This window comes from Nycticebus coucang, chromosome 3 (assembly GCF_027406575.1).
Source record: "Nycticebus coucang isolate mNycCou1 chromosome 3, mNycCou1.pri, whole genome shotgun sequence".
Taxonomy (NCBI): Eukaryota; Metazoa; Chordata; class Mammalia; order Primates; family Lorisidae; genus Nycticebus; species Nycticebus coucang.
In genome coordinates, this window is record NC_069782.1 from 73,791,899 (window position 1) to 73,811,757 (window position 19,859).

A 19,859-nucleotide genomic window follows, 5' to 3' on the forward strand; every position below is an offset into this window, starting at 1 on the left:
TATCCACATCATCAAGTGCATTTCTGATACAGACTTGGAATCAGCCATAAGAAGTCCACTTTTTTTTTTTAATTTAGGAGAAAATGGTATTTCAACCTCACTATGTAGGCATAGGAATGCTTATTGCTATGAGCTGGTCATTGTTTCTAGGCCTTCTCAGTGACCAAAACCAGGAGAATTCATACAGATATTTCCAACTCACATGCGGGACTGCATCTTACATCTGTGTCCATTCTTCCACTGGGGAATTATTTCTCTCTTTTTTTTTTTTTTTTGCAGTTTTTGGCTGAGCTGGGTTTGAACCCCCCACCTCTGGTGTATGGGGCCGGTGCCCTACTCCCTTGAGCCACAGGCGCTGCCCTATTTCCTTTTTTGAATAATCTAAAGATGATAACCTTAGAAAATCACATAATTACTCATTTGCTTTAATTCCGTATTACACACAAAACAATATTAGAGTGATAGTATTACTGAATAAAGTTAGTTTTTTTTCTCATGTACTCTCTCATTTCTCTTTCCCATGACCAGTGATATGGGTTCCAGTTTCTCCAGGTCTTCATCAACACTTGTTATTCTTTGTCTTTTTTATTATAGCCATCCTAAGGGATATGAAGTGCTATCTCATTGTGGTATTGATTTGCATTTCCCTGGTAGCTAATGATATTGAACATCTTCTTTTCATGTGCTCATTGGTCATTTATATGTATGGCAACTTATCTGTGACTGTTTATATATTTCCATATATTTATATATAAGACTTCAAATGGCCAATGTTAAGAGACTCCCCTGGGCCACAGATGGGCTAAATATGAGCACCACTAAGGATTACAGGTGTAGTAAAATGAAGCAAATCAACTATATTTAAACCCACGACTTTAGGCTGGGCATGGTGGCTCACGCCTGTAATTTTGGGAGGTGGAGGCAGGAGCATTGCTTGAGGCCAGGAGTTTTAAGACCAGCCTGAGCAAAGCAAGACCCAGTTCTACGAAAATAGAAAAATTAGCCAGGTGTGGTGGTAGGTGCCTATAGTTCCAGCTACTCCGGAGGTTGAGGCAGGAGGATCACTTGAGCCCTTGGAAGCTTGAGGTTGCTGTGAGCTAGACTGAGGCCATGGCACTCTAGCTTAGATGACAGAATAAGACTGTCTCTCAAAAAAAAAAAAAAAAAAAATCCATGACTTTAAATGGTTTATTGGCCATTTACTCTCTGAAGAAATCTTTATTATTTGTCCATTTTTAAAATTGGGTTATTTAGTTTTATGAATTATTTATATAGTCCAGATGTAAGTTCCTTGTCAAAGACATGATTTGCATATATTTTCTCTCATTCTGTAGGGATTAAGCTTTCAAACAGACACAATAGGTGTCTGTTTGAAATAGCAAGATCAACTTTGTAAAATAGCGTCTCACTGCATTGCCTTAGAAACCTTATTAAAGCTTGAGTTAATTGAATTAGTAAATGTTTGTTTACTTATGAGGTCAGTTGACTAATAGTACTTTCCTTATCTGCTGTTACAACATTTTATCTCTATGGTTATACTGCCTACATCAAAGGTAAAGTTATCCCATAGGTCCACTGGGAATGAGAGTATCTATGAAAGTATCTTAGAAAGTATTTAAAGGCAAGTTGTTGCCTACTGCCATTTTTTAATAGCAGTTGTTTTGTTGAGTGGTTGGAGCACGTCAACTAAGTCCTGACTTTTTTCTTAAGGTTATGAACAGTATCAGAGATTGCTTTGTCACTGGGAAGTGGGAAGATGATAAAGATGCAGCCAAGATCTTAGCAGAAGATGGTAAGTAAAGAGTTACAGTCTTCAGAAAAGACAGGCTTCTCTGTACTTTTATTTTCTTTCATATTTATAGTCAAGTTAAAAATAATAGTCAATTGTGAAATACTTTGGGGAACTCTATGATAGAGGACTTTTGGATAATATTTTTGTTTCTTCTTTCATGATGATTTTATTTTCTCTCTTGGTTAACTGATTTGTTAAGATATGGACCTTAAAGAAAGAAGAGAGAAACTTACAAATTTTAATATGCATTTCTTAAAAGTAGATTTTGTGTGTGTGAAAACTTACTCAAATGATGTTTATATTTTTCTTGTGATAAGAGGTGGTATGCATTGTGAAAAATTTAGAATTAAAAAGTACATATCATACTAGAAGTCTACCACCTATAAAAAAACCTTTGTTAACCTTTCGAAGTATTTCTTTCCTTAGAAATTGTATGTGTATATATAAATGTTTTTAGTTATGATCATATTTTATGTAAATTTTATTAAATTTTTTTCAAAGATTTGATTTTTATGATTTAAATTTCATCTTATAATTTATGATTCTCTTGTCTGATATTTAAGCAGTTCTTTGTCCATTTTTTTTTTTTTTTGAGAGTCTCACTGTGTTTCCCTCAGCATAGTTCTGTGGCATCACAGCCCATAGCAACTTCAAACTCTTGGGCTTAAGTGATTCTTTTGCCTCAGCCTCCCTAGTAGCTAGAACTGCAGGCGCCTGCCACAACACCGAGCTATTTTTGTTGCAGTTGCCATTGTTGTTCTAGCTGAGCCCAGGCTGGGTTCGAACCTGCCAGCCTTGGTGTATGTGGCTGGCGCCATAAGCACTGAACTACTGGCCAACCTTGTCGTTGTTATAAAGAACGCCACTTTGAAAAACCTTGAAATAATTCTTAGATTATGTTTTTTTTATTTTTGTAAGATTATGTTCATAAATGCTAGAATTGAATCATTTTTATGAATCTTGATGGACAAATGGTTTTTCAGAAGGTCATTCCCATTTGTGTGCCTGTGAGCAGTGTATCTTCGTAATTCTTTTACTGAGTTTATTAATGACTGAGTACCGTCTATAAAAAAGTTTTTTTTGCCATTTTGAAAATCGTTTCTTACATCTGTAACTAGCATTTCTTTGATTACTTATAAGTGGAAATATTTATTTATGGAGTATTAGTGGTGACATTTCTCTGACGAATTGCTTGTGTCCTTTGCCCATATTTCTAATGGTGTTAATATATTTTTTACTAATTTATATGATTTCTTTCTAAAGAGTTTCTCTCTCAAGGGTATTTATCCTTTGTTGTAAATATTTATTCTGCATTTTATAATTTAATTTCCAAAATTTTAGCATTAGAGTAAACATCTAAAAGATTATATAGTTAGGTCCATCAATCATTTTTTGAGGGGAGGTTCTTTTCACTATTGTTATTTTTTCCATAGAAATTTCTTATCACTACTAACTGGGGCAGTTTAATAGATTTTCATTGCTAAAAAAGACTCATGTGGCCCAAAATGACAGTGCTTTCAAATCTATAGTTCATTATAGGAAAAGGATGCAAATAGCAATATCAGTGCAGGCTGCAGACACCGGGTACTGCTTCGGCTGCCCTCCGTTTGTGAAAGCTGTGGCTAGACACACTTTCATTGAAGACCCAGGCATCAGAGAGCTGAGTGGTCTCAGCTGGACTTGTACATTTTGCTTGTCTCATAGGCATATAATTTGCTACATAACCAGCCTCATAGTAGAGCCCTGTCAGGGTTTCACCTCTTTGATCTCACTGTTATCAATCAACTATGCTGACAAGCAACAAGCTCCAGGAGCAGATGGCTCTCACTCCTTATGCTATGATTCCAAAGTAAGAGGCTGATTAATATGTTTCATGCCTTGATCAGAAGTCCATGCCTTGAGGGAATTTTATCAAAACAGCTGAGGCTAATTCCAGACTCTTGGAATAAACATGGTTACTTCATAGCATGGTCACTGAAGCACTTAAACCTTGTTTGACTAGCCCTAGAATAGTTTTTTATGCTTTCATTTTGTATATTTTACTTGATCACTTTTGGGACTCAGATCAACTTAATTTTATTTACAGATCATTATTTTCAATCATACTTGGTTGAATAATGTTGATTTGTTATACATTCTTTTAATGTGTGTATGTGTACCTCTGGAGTCAGTTAAAAAGCTCATGCCTATAATCCTAGCACTTTGGGAGGCTGAAGTGGGAGGATTGTTTGAGGCCAGGACGTCAAGACCAGCCTGAACAATAGTGAGACCTCATCTCTACAAAAAATAAAAAAAATAGCTAGGTATGATGATGAGTGCCTGTAGGCCCGGCTGCTCAGGAGGCTGAGCCAGGAGGATCGCTTGAGCCTGGGAGTTGGAGGTTGCAGTGAGCTATGATAACACCATTGCAATCTAGCCCCGGCAACAGAGCAAGACCCTGTCTCAATAAGTAGGTAAGTAAATAAATAAATAAATAAAGCCGTCTCTTCTGTTACTAATCTCTTGATTCTCATGCCAATATCATATTATTTTATGAGATATCTTTAGTATACTTTTTGAAATCTTATAAGGAACTTGTTTCATTTTTTATTCTTAATTTCCTTAGCATTAATACTTTTTAGGTTTTTTAGATTAACTTCTATTTAATTTGTATATGTCTGTTTAAATAAAAATAGCAACATTTACAAATGAAGTCTCACTCTGTTGCCCCAGGCTAGAGTGCCCTGATACAGGCCTAGCTCACAGCGACTTCAAACTCTGCGATTCAAGTGATCTTCCTGCCTCAGCCTTCTAAGTAACTGGTACTATAGGCACCTGCCACAATGCCCAGCTCATTTTTCTATTTTTAGTAGAGTTGAGGGTCTTGTTCTTGCTTAGGCTGGTCTTGAACTCCTAAGCTCAAGTGATCCTCCTGCCTCAGCCTCCTAGAGTGCTAGAATTAATAGGTACGAGCCATTGCTCCCTTCCCAAATAAGAGTTTTTCCTATAGAAATTCATAAAGTTGAACGTAGAAATGCTGAATCCTCCTGAATCCCCCTTCCCCATTACTCCCAGCTTAGGGTGGGGAGGTCTAGCCAATATTAAAAGAGTGTATGATACCCTATTTTTTAATTTATTATTTATTTATTTATTTATTTATTTTTTGCAGTTTTTGGCAGGGGCTGGGTTTGAACCCACCACCTCCAGCAGATGGGGCTGGTGCCTTACTTCACTGAGCCACAGGTGCCTCCTCCCCTATTTTTGTTTTAACAAAAATACTATTCAACCTAATGTGTTCTACAGTGGTTTGTTTCACTCAATTGCATGTCTTAGACATATATCACACACATGGAGCAACTTCATTCTTTCTAATGGCCACATGTGCCATCATTTATTAATCATTGATTAACATTAAATTTTTCTTCAATTTTTTATTCTTATATGTAATGTCACAGTGAACATCCTTAATAACGTGTGGGAATTTTTCTGTACAGATTTTTAGAAATGGAATTACATTGTCACAGGGCATATACATTTTACTGATTTATTTACTTTTAAGACAGAGTCTTAATATGTCACCCTCGGTAGAGTGCCATGGCGTCACAGTTCACAGCAATCTCAAACTCTTGGGCTCAAGCAATTCTCTTTCCTCAGCCTCCCAAGTAGCTGGGACTACAGGCGCCCACCACAACGCCTAGTTTTTTGTTTTTTTGTTTGTTTGTTTGTTTGTTTGTTTGCTGTAGCTGTGATTGTTGTTTGGCAGGCCCGGGCTAGGTTTGAACCTGCACAGCTCTGGTGTATGTGGCTGCCTCCCTAGCCGGTTGAGCTGCAGGCACCAAGCCAGCATATACATTTTAATTTTGAAATTAAGTTACCCTAGACAGATGTCTCAAATTTCATATTCCAACCTTTAGTACATGAGAAAGCAATTTTCCTTAATTCTTGACCAAAACTGGATATTATCACTTCTTAATTTTGCTAGTTTTATAGACCACCAGTGGTCCAAAGTAATTTTGAAAGCCATTTTGATAAATTATAAAATATATTTGATTTTTTAATTGGTATTATTATTAAACTGAAGTATTAATTTGTGAATAATTGAAACTTTCTTGTGGGATTCAGTTCTGTCCTTATATAAATTTTTCAGTCTCTGGTTAGTTATGGTTATTCCTAGACATTTAATATCTTCATTAATTTTTTAATGCTTTTTTATTACCTTATTGGTAATGACATGTTTTACCTTATTGGATCTGTTGGTGCGATGTGTAATAGATTTGCTCTTTTTTTTTGAGATAAGAGTCTCACTGTATTGTCCTCGATGGAGTGCCATAGTGTCATAGCCCACATCAACCTCAGATTCTTGGGCTCAAGCCATCCATCCTCTCTTACATTGGTCTCCTGAGAAGCTGGGACTATAGGTGCCCACTACAACACCCAGCTATTTTGAGAGACGAGGTTTCACATTTGTTCAGGCTGGTCTTCTGAGCTCAGGCAGATTCATTAATATTGTGGTTTCTTTTTATTGCTGAGTGGAATTCTGTTGCATAGATATGCCACAGATGTTTATCTGTTTTTCTCTTGATGGCTGTTTAGTCCAGGGGTAGGAAAGCTGTAGCCTTCTATGTCCTTAAGTGCAGCTTTGGCTGAATCCAAAGTTTATAAAGCAAATCCTCTTTTACTTATATATTTTTATTCTTTCATATTTTTATTTTAAAAATGAACATTCTTAAAATACCGAAAAATGAAATTAAGTTTCAACAAAATAATCCTCCCAGACTGGCACGATAAGAACATTAGCAAGCCATAAGGGCTAAGTTGATGGTTGCTATGCTCGTAGTTTAGTTCTAAGTTCTCCACCTCACTGGTGCCACTACTGCATGAAGTTGACTGGTGAGAGTTTATGGAGGTCAAGGATGCTTGTTACCAGATTCTGACAGTGGTGTACTGTGTTTCTGTTTGAAGTGGAATTTGTGAATAGTTTCATAACTCAACAGTATTTTTTGATTGTGTCTGTGTAACACCCCATCATATCAAAAAAGACCAAGAGAACACTAAAGGAAGAAAACGGATTTTTGAGTGAGAATTGAGAATTGCAATATTGTCAACATTGTCTTATTTCTGCTAAAGATAAGTTGATTTGCTTGTCTTGTGATACTGCAGTATTAACATTAAAGAAATTCAGTGCTCATCAGCATTATAACACTTATAAGGACCAAAAGTATTTTAAATTAGAGGGAGATGCATGAAAGGTTGTGTTGCAGAAATTTAAAGATCAAAAGCAAAAATAATTCTTTCAAGCAGCAATAAGATATCAGAATAATGGCACTGAAGCACTTATAAAGTAGTTTATAACTCAGGAAAAAAGGGAGGCCATTCAGTGATGAAGAAATTGTGAAAGAATGCTTCATTGAAGTAGTAGGATTCTTACACCCTGATGATGTTTCAAAGTACAAACAACTGCCTCTTTCAAGGAGAACCATAACTGGCAGCATGGATTAGCCTTTAACTTAACAGGAAATCTTCATGCAGTACTTCAAAAGGAAAATATATATCATTCAGTTGCTTTTGATGAATCAACTGATACTACTGACTGGTGCAGGTTTTATTCTTTATTTAGGTCATAACAGAAGTTTTTATTTTTGCTCCTCGCTTTGGGTGCTCTTGTGAACAAAACATAGAAAGCTTGAAGAACTTTCAAGATGCAGCCTTATTTGATTATTGCTAAATTAGTGTGGCCTTTCAGCACGAAAATGTTCCCTGCCAGTTCTCTCAAGCCTTGTTTGAACTAGCATGGAAAGTCTGACCTGCTCTCCTCAGAAAGCCTCACTCCTTGAGTCATGCAGCAAGATGGTATGGGAGGATTTATGACTCATGGAATGAGGCTTTCTGAGGAGAGCAGGGCAGACTTTTCATGCTAGTTTTCAAGTGACCTGCAAGTTCTTTCCAATACAATTTGTTTTGTTTCTAATTGATTAAAATGCCCATTTTGTCATATTGTTTATGTTTTTTTATTGGCCTTCCTAGTTTACCTCATTGATCTCTGTTGATTCATTTATCATACTATAGCTTTGTTGTATTTTATTAAGACACCAGGTATTAAAACTGTGTATCTTTGTAGATTCTTTGTATACACCCTTTATTGGATGTGTAGATTGTCTGATATTTTTGCCATTCTGTGCGTCATCTTTTTGCTCTGTTAATTACTTAGATGTGTAGAAACAAAAAGTTTTTAATTTAATCAAGTCCCATTTATTATTTCTGTTTTTGCTGTAATTGCCATTGGGGTCTAGTTATAAATTCTTTGCCTAGGCCAATATCCAGAAGAGTTTTTCCTACATTTTCTTCTAGGATTTTTATCAATTCATGCCTTACATTTAAGTCTTTTATTCATCTTGAATTAATTTTTATGAGTGGTGAGAGATAGGGGTCCTATTTCATTTCTCTGCCTGTGGCTATCCAGTTTTCCCAGCACCATTTGTTGAACAGGGTTTCTTTTCCTTGTATACATTGTTTGCTTTATCACAGATCAGTTGGTTATAGGCAGATGGTTTTATATCTGGGTTCTCTATTTTGTTACATTGGTTTATGTCTCTGTTTTTTATGTCAGTGCTATGCAGTTTTGGTTCCTATAATCTTGTAATACAGCTTGAAATCTGGTAACATGATCCCTCCAGCTTTGTTCTTTTTTTGCAGTTTTTGGGCGGGGCTGGGTTTGAATCCACCACCTCCGGCATATGGGGCAGCACCCTACTCCTTTGAGCCACAGGCACTGCCCCAGGTTTGTTCTTTTTGCTTAGGATTGCTTCGGCTATTTGGGCTCTTTTGGGGTTCTAAATGAGGCACAGAATTACTTTTTTCTGTATCTGTGAAATATAGCATTAGTGTTTTGATAGGGATTGCGTTGAATCTGCCCATGTAAGTCACGTTGGGGTATGGACATTTTAACAATGTTGATTTCACCAATCCATGAGCATGGTATGTTTTTTCCATTTGTGTCATCTGTGATTTCTTTCCTCAGAGTTTTGTAATTCTCCTCGTAGAGATTTTTTGCTTCCTTGGTTAAGTATATTCCTAGGTATTTTATTTTCTTTGTAGCTATTGTGAATGGTAGTAAATCTTGATTTGACTCTCAGCTTGGCTGTTATTGGTATATAAGAAATGCTACTGAATTGTCTACATTGATTTTTTAACACTGAAACTTTGCTGAATTTATTTATCAATTCCAAGAGGCTCTTGGTGGAGTCTTTGGGTTTTCCTAGATAAAAGATCCTGTCTTCAGCAAAAAGTGATAGTTTGACCTCTTTCCAGATTTTTCCTCTTTCTTTCTCTTGCCTGATTGCTCTGGCTGGGACTTCCAGTACTGTGTTGAACAGAAGTGGTGCCACTGGGCACTTTTGTCCTGTTACCGTTTTGGCAGGGAATGCTTTTAACTTTTCCCCAGTCCGTGTGATGTTGGCTATAGGTTTGTCTTATATGGCTTTCGTAATTTTGAGATATGTTCCTTCTATGCCTCATTTGTTGAGTTTTTATCATGAAAGAGTACTGAACTTTTTTCCATTGGTTTTCTTTGTTGTTTTCCTGTTTTGAATTTTGTTGATTTTTGCTCGTTATCTTTTTCTTCTGCTTGTTTTAGGTTCATTTTGTTCTTTTTCAGTTTTCTTAGATTATTGGTTTTATTGGTTTGAGACCTTTTCTCCTTTTTTTGTGTAAGCATAAGTGCTATAAATTTCCCTCAACAACACTGCTTAGCACTAATTTTCATGTTTTATTTTCATTTTCATTCAGCTCTGTACATTTTTATACTTCCTTTGGGACTTCTTTTTTGGCCTATGCATTATTTAGAAGTGTGTTGTTTAGTTACCGAATATTTAAAGATTTTCCTTGTGTTTCTATTATTGATTTCTAGTTTGATTACATTATATTCTCAGCATTTTATTTTATTTTATTTTGAGACAGAGCCTCAAGCTTTTGCCCTGGGTAGAGTGCTGTGGCATCACAGCTCACAGCAACCTCCCACTCCTGGGCTTAAGCGATTCTCTTACCTCAGCCTCCCAAATAGCTGGGACTACAGGCACCCGCCACAATGCCCAGCTATTTTTTGGTTGCAGTTGTCATTGTTATTTGGCAGGCTTGGGCTGGATTCGAACCCGCTAGCTCTGGTGTATGTGGCTGGCACTTTAGCCACTTGAGCTACAGGCGCCAAGCCTTAGCATATATTCTTATGATTTGAATTTGTTTAAATTTGTTTAATTGCTCAGAATGTGCTCTGTTTTGGTAGAGATTCTGTTAGTGCTTTAAAAATTGATGTAGTCTATTCTTGAGGGGTATGGAATGTTGTGCAAATGTCAGATTCTGCTGGTTGAAACTGTATTGTTCAGATCTTCTGAAACCTTGTTCATTTTCTGCTCAGTTTTAATTGTTGCTAGTTACAAAATGTTATTGTGGATTTTATCTGTTTTTCTTTCAGCTCTATCAATTTCTGCTTCATGAGGCCTTGTTGGTGAATATAACATTTGGGATTATGTCTTAATTAGGGATTGATCCTTTTGCTTTTATGTAGTTGTTATGGTCACTTCCTTTTCAGCCCATTGAGGAAGGAGGGCTCTCGGCCCTAAATAGTACGAGATGGTCAAACACATTACAGCCAACCCAGATACAGATGAGATTGACAGCAATTTTTTAGTCATCATATACTCACAGGGAGGAGGACATCATATACAATGAAGAGCCACACGGTTGTTGTACTCAAGAGCACAGTGATTGGCTAGGGACTGTGGGGGCGAGCTTTGTAATTCAACAAGAATATAGGATGTCCATTGGTTCCTTTGTGAGAATATAATTGGCTTGTTTGAATAACAAGCTGGTAGACAGGTAAAGGGAAGAACTAATTGGATGGGGAGCCTTTTCTTCTAGGGGGTGTTGAGCTTATCTGACAGGACCAGGGAACCTCATGGCTGGGCCTTCAAGGCCCTGTGGGGCTCAAAGATACCAAGGCAGCACATGAAATTTTAGATGTTAAAATTCAGCAAGACCTTCTCTGGGTATAGTAATTTTCTTTGCTCTGAAGTCTACTTCAGGAGCTATTAATATAGCTACTCTTGGCTCAGCGCCTGTGGCTCAAGTGGCTAAGGCACCAGCCACATACACCTGAGCTGGCAGGTAAATCCAGCCCAGGCCCGCCAAACAACAGTGACGGCTGCAACCAAAAAATAACCGGGCATTATGGCAGGTGCCTGTAGGAGGCAGAGGCAGGAGAATCGCTTGAGCCCAGGAGTAGGACGTTGCTGTGAGCTGTGATCTCACAGCACTCTACCCAGGGCAAAAGCTTGAGGCTCTGTCTCAAAAGAAAAAAATAAATAATAATAATAATAAATAAATAAAATATATATATCTCTATCTATCTACTCTTGCTTCTTTAAAAAAAGTAATGTTTGCATGATGTCTCTTACTCTGTCCTTTTACTTTCAACCTACTTAGATTGCTACCTTTGAAGTGAGTTTCTTATAAACAGTATCTACTTGGGCTTTGTGTTTCATCCTTTCCAATCTGTCTTTTTTAGTATATTTATTCTATTCACATTTAAGGTACTTATTGATACGTAATTGCTTAAGTCTGATATTTTATGATTTGTTTTGTTTCCTATTTCCCTTTCCTTCCATCTTGACGTCTTCTTTTTTTTTTAATTAAGTTTGTTTATTTTTTTAATTTTTTTTTGTTGTTGCAATTTGACCTGAGCTGGGTTTGAACTCACCACCCTCGGTATATGGGGCAGGCACCCTACACCCTGAGCCATAGGCACCACCCATCTTGACTTCTTTATGGTGTTTTTGAGTGTGTCTCTTTGTGTAGTTTTGTAGTGGTTTTTGAGGGTGTTCAGTGTGCGTGTTGAAATGTCTACTGGTACCAACATGTTACTACTTTGAAATGTGGAAACCTGCCTTCCAATTTATGGCATTTGAGTATTTGTGGTATAGTGTTTCAGTGATCTCCCTCCTCAGTTTCCCAGAGTGCTAGGATTATAGGCATGAGCCACTGTGCCTATTCCTCTACTTTTATTCTAATCTCTATACTTTATAGAACCTAAGATTTTTCCCTAAGTGTGTTACATGGTTGTGTTGTATTGGACTTATATCAAGACACTTTTTCCCATATGCTGTTATTAAGCCAGGCTTTTCCTATTCACTGCTTGGATTGCTGGTTTTGGGGACTTACTTGCCGCCGAGTGCCTGTCACCTCTTGTGTTTCTCTGTCTTATGTAGAGTGTCTAATGTCTGATAGCTTTTGGCTAAATGAGATTTCAAAGTAAGTATGGAAGTGTGGATTGGATCCATTTACTTTACCTAAATAGATGATGAAATACTAACAATTTTGTAAAAGCCTATATAAGTCCAGAACAATTTTTTTTAAAGCCTGTGTAAGTGCAGAGCCCTCTTGATATGTATGTGGTAATGGGAACAATAAGAACGAGGTTTGGAATGCAGGGTACACAACCTGCCTGGCTGGTCATTGTGGCTCATGGACCCTATTCACAGAGAAGCCTTTGGATATTCTTTTTCCAGATGAGCTTTATGGTGACTTTGAAGACCTAGAGACAGGGGACATGCACAAGGGAAAATCAGGCCTGGATATTGAGGTATGACTTTGCCATGGGCAGCTATCTGCTAAAGAGGCTTGTACTGAGAAATGCAAATCTTACTTGATACCTGTGAAGATTACAGATCAGGTAGACAGACTTTCCTAAAAGTGTGGGGATATGAGGACAGATAAACGTTTTCTTGTTATTCTTGTTCTTTTGATGACACCTACTACCTTTTCTTGCTGTACTCATTTCTCAAATTCCTTATGATTTTTTTATTCATGAAAGTTTTAGCCTCTGGGTCTTCCTTTCCATCATTGCTTTTGCCACCATCTTCCTCTTTTTACATTTAAGTGTCATTTAAAAAAGTAAATTCCCTGTCCTCTCTAATATTTCTTTAGAACGGTGCCTGGGGACATCTGGGTTGAAGACACTTGCCATTGTTTTTATTCCTGTTTGGCATTCCCAGACAGAGTAAGGAATGGCAGTTAATTGTAATGCAGGTGTCTGTCTCCTTGTAGTTATACCATTTTATTTAGAAATAAAAGCTGTTTTGTTTTATTTATTATCATAATTAATATTTTTGCAGCTCAAATAAGACTTTTTAATCTTTAATATTTGAAGAAAAGATCTCCATATACTTATATAAAATTTTCTCTTTTGGAAATGTAAAGATTTCAGATGTAGACAAAGAAGTTAAGGAAGAAATTGACCCTGATGCAGAGGAAAGTGCCAAGAAAAAGCATTTAGATAAGAAGAGAAAATTGAAGGAGATGTTTGATGCAGAATATGATGAAGGAGAAAGCACATATTTTGATGATCTTAAAGGAGAAATGCAGAAACAAGCACAGGTAAGAAAAGTCAGTTCCTTTCAGCCTTTTGTCAAGGCTGTAACAATGTCATGAATATCTAACTTTGTTTGGGTCTCTGGTCCCTGACCTGCCTTTTACCTGGACTTCTGGGCTGAAATACGTATGAGTGTTTACTCGTACAGTAATCTAATTGTTCTGTCAGTCAGAAGTTCACCAGAAATATGTCAGTACCTATTTTATACTGAGCATTAGATGCAGAGGAAGCGGAAATGACTGAGACATGGTGGCCACTTTTGAGGATCTCAAAGTTTAGTGATTTGAGACAGTGTGTTCACGTCAGTGCAAGTGTTGGCTTCCCATTCCAACTGGTGCTCCCTGATTTGAATAGGTGGGTGATCTGTGGCCTTGTGACTTATGCACCTACCAGTGGTCTCCAGGGGAAGTTCTCTGAAAACCTATTTTGGTCAGAGGTTAACATGTCAGAAGGACATGTTGAGTGTAAGGTCAGTTGTGGAGATAAAGGGAAATAGTGTGATCTCCTGCCAGGGGATGCTGAGCAGGCTGTTTGAAGTGATGATCTCACTCTGAAGGAGACACAGTGATGTGTTTACAGTTGATGGTGAGTTGTGAGATGTCTGAGTTGTGCTTTGTTAGTGGGGCTGCAGAGCATCTTTGTAAGGTGGAAAATACAAATTAAATATACGATTTGTGAAAATGGTTGAAAGGTTTTGCTCAACCTAGGCCTTCACCTAGGCAAAGACATAGCTCCTCATTAGTCACTAACTTAGTGGTTATAAGTCTATGTTGACTGTTGACAGACATGACTAAGAAATGTAAAACTAGTTCTGAAGTCTTTGCGTCAGCCCATTTACCTAGAGCCTTGTGGGCCACTGTAAAAGACTCTTAAGTTTTTATTCAATGAAAGAGAGTCCTTGGACAGTTTTAAGCAGAAGAGAGATATTCATGATTGGCTTCCCTTTGAAAAGATTGCTCTGGGAAGAGTTCATAAACCAGGAAGGTGGCAGTGGAGGTGAGACAGAAAGTCATATCTGGATATACTTTATTTGAAGGATAGATCAGTAGGATTTCCTGGTGGAGTGAATGTGGGGTACGTGAGAGGATGACAAATAAAAGTGACTGGAAGAATGCCTTGTCAAGTTAGGTAGGAAAGCCTCTAGTTAGTGCAGCTGTGTCTAGGAAGATGATTTTTTAGGGGTCTGGTAGGTTTGAGGTATGTTCAGACAAGAGTGTCAAGTCTGGAGAGAAAGGTCTGGCCAGGGACTTAGATGTACAGTCCTCAGCATATAGGTGCTACATAAAGTCACGAGATGGCCTGGGGAGTGAGTGCAGAGATGGGATAGGTGGAACAGGACTGGCATGGGCAATAGGAGGGAGTAGCAGTAGAGCCTGGACAGTGCCCAGGAGGGAGAAGACATTTCTGAGAATGCTAGGCATGCTGAAAGCCAGCTTATAAGGAAGCAACACATTTTCAGGTCTGTTACGTTGATACAGTGGAGACAGAACTGATCACTGGAGTAGGAACGTGGAGGCTTTTAGTGCCCATGGCAAACATTTTCATGGAGTGGTAAGTGAAAGTCTAAGTTTTACAGATTTAAGAGAATGGGAGCAGAGGAACTGGAGACTGTGACTTTAAAGAACTTTTGTGGGGTTTTGCTACAGAGGGAAGCAGAGAAATATGGCAGTAGTTGGTAGAAGAACTGAAGGCAAAAGAATGTTTTAAGATGAGAGATAACAGAGGGAAGATCTGTTGTAATAAAGTCCAGGAAGAGTGGGTCGTAATACAGTGTGCAGCTTTAGTTTGGCATTAAGTAATGGCCTGGATACATAATCTGTGCCAGAGTTGCCAGATAGAACTTTCTGCCATCAGGGACATGCACATCTGTGCTGTCCAATACCATAGCCACTGGCCACATGTTGATGTTTACCCACCTATGTGGCTAGTGTGATTGAGTAACTGAATTTTAAATATTATTTCATTTTAATTTAAATAGCCACACGTAGCTGCCCTATTCAGCAGTGCACAGTCTGGATATGGGTGTAAACCCTGGTACGGGATTGACGATGGAAGTTCTTTAGGTTTTCAAGTGAATTAGGAAACAGTCATCAGCTGAGGGTGAGGATGAGGGAGCAGGTGTTGGAGAAATAATGGTTTGGAGAAAAAGAAAAGAAGGCGTGGACTGGGGAAGTTTTGAGCATTTGTGGGTGTTAAGGACTCCTTTTAGAACTGTTTGTATTTGCTGTATCTTGGAGCAACAGAGGAGAAAACAGTTGGAACATATTCTGAACAAACTGTAGTGGTAAAATTTATGTTACGTTTAATAAGCTGAAGCCAAATAATGTTTCCAATTATTTCTTTATCTAGGAAGTGCTCATTTTTAATATTAATATATGTTTATTAAGGATAACAACATTATAGGTTTTTCTCCCCCCTCTTATATACAGCTTAATCGAGCAGAATTTGAAGATCAAGATGATGAAGCCAGAGTTCAATATGAGGGTTTTCGACCTGGAATGTACATCCGAATTGAGATTGAAAATGTTCCCTGTGAATTTGTGCTCAACTTTGACCCCCATTACCCAATTATTCTGGGTGGTCTGGGCAATAGTGAGGGCAATGTCGGATATGTGCAGGTAGGTGCCCTGTGCTGCATGCTTGGCAGCCAGGGGTCCTTGGATGTACCCTCCACCAGGCATCTTACTTAACTCTGTTCTTCCTTCAGATGCGTCTGAAGAAACATCGTTGGTATAAGAAAATCCTCAAGTCTCGAGATCCAATCATTTTTTCTGTAGGGTGGAGGAGGTTTCAGACCATTCCACTCTATTATATTGAAGACCACAATGGAAGACAGAGGCTTCTAAAATACACTCCACAGCACATGCATTGTGGAGCAACCTTTTGGGGTAAAATGTGATTAGAGTAACTTGCTTTTAGGTTAATGTAAGCTTGTATAAAGGCTTGTACAACTTTTAGGCTGTTACCATTATAGCTTTGCTCTTTTCCTTTTGTGAAATCCCAAGTCATAAGATTTTTTTTGTTTGGTTGTGGGGGGATGGAGTAGATATATGTAAGACAGAATCCAGAATTTATGGCTTACTGTATTTCCTTTTTTCCGGTTTTCTTTAAGGTCCTGTCACTCCACAGGGAACTGGATTCTTGGCAATACAGTCTGTCAGTGGTGTAATGGTAAGTGCCTTGGATGGTTTATCTTATAGATTGTGTTTGAGAAATATATCATGAGTATGTATTATTACGTATATGAAACTGTAAGTTGGAAATTACTCATTTTTAATGTGTAATAGGAAGTTTCTCTTTGCTTTTAATCTTCCTATATCCTTTTAAGTACCATATGGGAATAGATATGGGGAAGTAGAATTATAATGATACTGATGATATTTTATTATTTGTGTATTTTTTGAACTATTTATCTGAGAAAGTACTTAACGTGTTCACCATGTGCTGAGCATTATACTTGGTTCTGAGAAGACATCATAGACTAGCTGGATATGACACTACCTCCCTCGTCATGCTGGTTTAGCAAAGTATGTGCACTCTATCTTCATTTGACCAGTCAGAGCAAGTTTTATTGGCCCCATTTAACAGAGGAGAAAAAATAAAGAGCAGATGGAATCTGCCCTGGAGGGCCAAAATTTAATTTCTTAAACATTGCAGTTGTATTTTTTTTTCCATTTCATTCCAAATAGATTGTGAAATTATGTTCTTAGGAAGTCACTCTCAGGAAAGTACTCAAATCATCATCATTAGATTACTTTTGTTGCATACTCAGATGTAATACCGTGTTATATACTCAGATGTTTTCCCTTGTTCTTTCTTAGCTGATTGTAAGTGAAATACACCTTGGTAATTTATTGCATCACAGAGAGTTGTAGTTTTTGTCTTGCTAACATTATTCTTACATTCAAATTTTTGGGTTCCTTTTAGCCTGATTTCCGGATAGCTGCCACAGGAGTTGTCCTTGATCTGGATAAGTCCATAAAAATTGTGAAGAAATTAAAGCTAACTGGTTTTCCATATAAAATTTTCAAGAACACTTCGTTTATTAAGGTCTGTACATCTATATATTCACATATTTATGAATGTATATAGTGTTAGAGGAGGAATGAAATACTTCTAAATTATGGGTCTAATGTTTTTAGAAAAATATTTGATGTCTTTTATAAACTAGGTCATTAATATTTTTTTCATTTACTTTTTTATATTGGCTTCTGTGTTACAGAATGTGCTCACAAATCTTAAGGTGAAGTAAAATAGTAATATTTAATAATTTAGGCTATTATGTATTCTTCCATGTGAAACTGCCACAGAACTGAATATATAATTTTATCCATTGAGTCTTATTCCCTTTCTTTTTGTTTTGCATTAAGAAAGGGGAAAACTCTGGGCAGCGCCTGTGGCTCAGTGAGTAGGGCACCGGCCCGCATATACCAAAGGTGGTGGGTTCGAACCTGGCCCCAAACTGCAACAAAAAATAGCTGGGCGTTGTGGCAATGCCTGTAGTCCCAGCTACTTGGGAGGCTGAGGCAAGAGAATCACCTGAGCCCAAGAGCTGGAGGTTGCTGTGAGCTGTGACACCATGGCACTCTACCGAGGGTGACAAAGTGAGACTCTGTCTCTAAAAAAAAGGTGGAGGGGAATCATGTTTGTCTAACCATTCAGTAGAAAAATAGACAAAGCAATTTGCGGAAAACTTGGCAAGAGTATATAGAAATGGACACACTATTTTGCAGTATTTTGAGGTTAGTTTGAGTAGCTTTATTGCCAGTTTCATTAGGGGTAGATGTTAAAAACAGAGCTAGGAGATGATAAAATATTCTTACAGTATAAGGTAATAATACCACCAGTGTTTTTCTTCCTCGTTTTTAGTTTATAGTGCATGCACCTAAGTAATTGGATTTGAGCTACAGTCCAACCTTTGAGATGCCAGCCAATGCTGCCTGGCCAGTTCAGTCCAATAAATAACCTCTGTGACCTTCTGTCCTACAGAGATATAGGTGATGAGCATGCTAATGAGTGCAGTAGTCTTGATTAATGTTATTTTAGGGGAAATAAAATAAACTTGTATTCTTTCTGAGGTAATAATCCCACTTTTAGGGGGCAAAATATATTTTGATTATTTTATCACCTGTCAAGGAGCTATTTTTGTTTTTTAACCAAGAATATATTTTTGTGAACGTAGAAGTAAAGTAGGTAAAGCTATGATTTTATGTATTTTTGTTTTAATATGCCTGTAGGGAATGTTTAATTCTGCCTTGGAAGTGGCCAAATTCGAAGGTGCTATGATTCGAACTGTCAGTGGAATAAGGGGCCAGATCAAGAAAGCACTTCGGGCTCCAGAAGGAGCTTTCCGGGCCACCTTTGAGGATAAATTGCTCATGAGTGGTAAGTATGTTTTGTGGTGTGTTCAAGACACTATTCATTATTGCTTTCTAGCCAGAGTTGATTAGAGGTTGGAGTTTAAGTCTTTAGAAAGTTGGAGTCAGTGCTAACTCTCCCCAGATGGAGCATCTGTGAATGAGCATTGTACCCGTTCACATTGTGTCTGCAGCCCCTTCGTTCACACAGAGTAAAGTGTTGTGATAAAGGAATAGTTTACTTAGTGAAGTCCTCCAAATATTGTACAACCAGGTAGAGAAGTTTGGGGTGAATGTTTTGGGGTGTTCTTCATGATGAAATGGATGTGAATCTTCTTTTGAAAATGTCAAAATAGAATTCTTCTCTTTCCAGATATTGTCTTCATGCGAACTTGGTATCCTGTCTCCATTCCAGCTTTCTATAACCCAGTCACATCTTTGTTAAAACCAGTGGGTGAGAAAGACACCTGGTCAGGAATGCGAACAACAGGTCAACTCAGGCTTGCCCGTGGTATCAAACTAAAGCCAAACAAGGATTCTCTGTATAAGGTACAGGTTGTGTGTGCTTGTTAATGGGGATGGCAGCATTTGCTCTTACAGATAGAGAATAGCACAGATACTTTCAAATGTCATGTCTTAACATGTTTTGAATTTTAAAGTTTATAAAGTCTAACATTAAATTTGATTGAATAATTGGGCAGCACCTGTGGCTCAGTGGGTAAGGCGCCAGCCCCATATACCAAGAGTGGTGGGTTCAAATGCGGCCCCAGCCCAATTGTAACAAAAAATAGCCAGGTACTGTGGCTGGCACCTGTAGTCCCAGCTACTTGGGAGGTTGAGGCAAGAGAATCGCCTAAGCCCAGGAGTTGGAGGTTGCCGTGAACTGTGATGCAGCGGCACTCTATCGAGGGCAATAAAGTGAGACTCTGTCTCTTAAAAAAAAAAAAAAAAAAAATTGTGTATTTGTAGAATGTTTTGGACAAGAACACAGGAACATGGTAATAGTGTTTTTTTTTTTTTTTTTCCTGGATTGAAAAAGATAATTAAACTTAAATTTCATGAGCTGAGTCATACCTGTAATCCTAGCACTCTTGGAGGCCAAGGCAGGAGCATCATTTGAGGTCAGGAGTTAGAGACCAGCCTGAGCAAAGAGATACCCTGTCTCTGCTAAAGATAGGAAAATTAGGGTATGGTGGTGGGCTCCTATAGTCCCAGCTACTTGGGAGGCTGAGGCAAGAGGATCGCTTGAGCCCAGGAGTTTGAGGTTGCTGTGAGCTAGGCTGATGCCATACCACCCTAACCTAGGCAA

The 19,859-nt window shown here is 37.9% G+C and overlaps 1 protein-coding gene across 3 annotated transcripts in view; it reads left to right on the top strand.

Annotated features, from left to right (window-relative positions):
• BMS1 (BMS1 ribosome biogenesis factor) overlaps window positions 1-19,859 on the top strand; it is a 52,071-nt gene that overhangs the window by 19,896 nt on the left and 12,316 nt on the right. For all 3 annotated transcript variants that reach the window (XM_053583649.1, XM_053583647.1, XM_053583648.1), the window contains exons 13-21: window positions 1,711-1,792; window positions 12,331-12,404; window positions 13,022-13,198; window positions 15,623-15,811; window positions 15,901-16,081; window positions 16,306-16,364; window positions 17,121-17,243; window positions 18,431-18,578; window positions 18,924-19,099. In XM_053583649.1, the coding sequence (XP_053439624.1) occupies window positions 1,711-1,792; window positions 12,331-12,404; window positions 13,022-13,198; window positions 15,623-15,811; window positions 15,901-16,081; window positions 16,306-16,364; window positions 17,121-17,243; window positions 18,431-18,578; window positions 18,924-19,099 (1,209 nt within the window). The remainder of the gene's footprint in view (window positions 1-1,710; window positions 1,793-12,330; window positions 12,405-13,021; window positions 13,199-15,622; window positions 15,812-15,900; window positions 16,082-16,305; window positions 16,365-17,120; window positions 17,244-18,430; window positions 18,579-18,923; window positions 19,100-19,859) is intronic.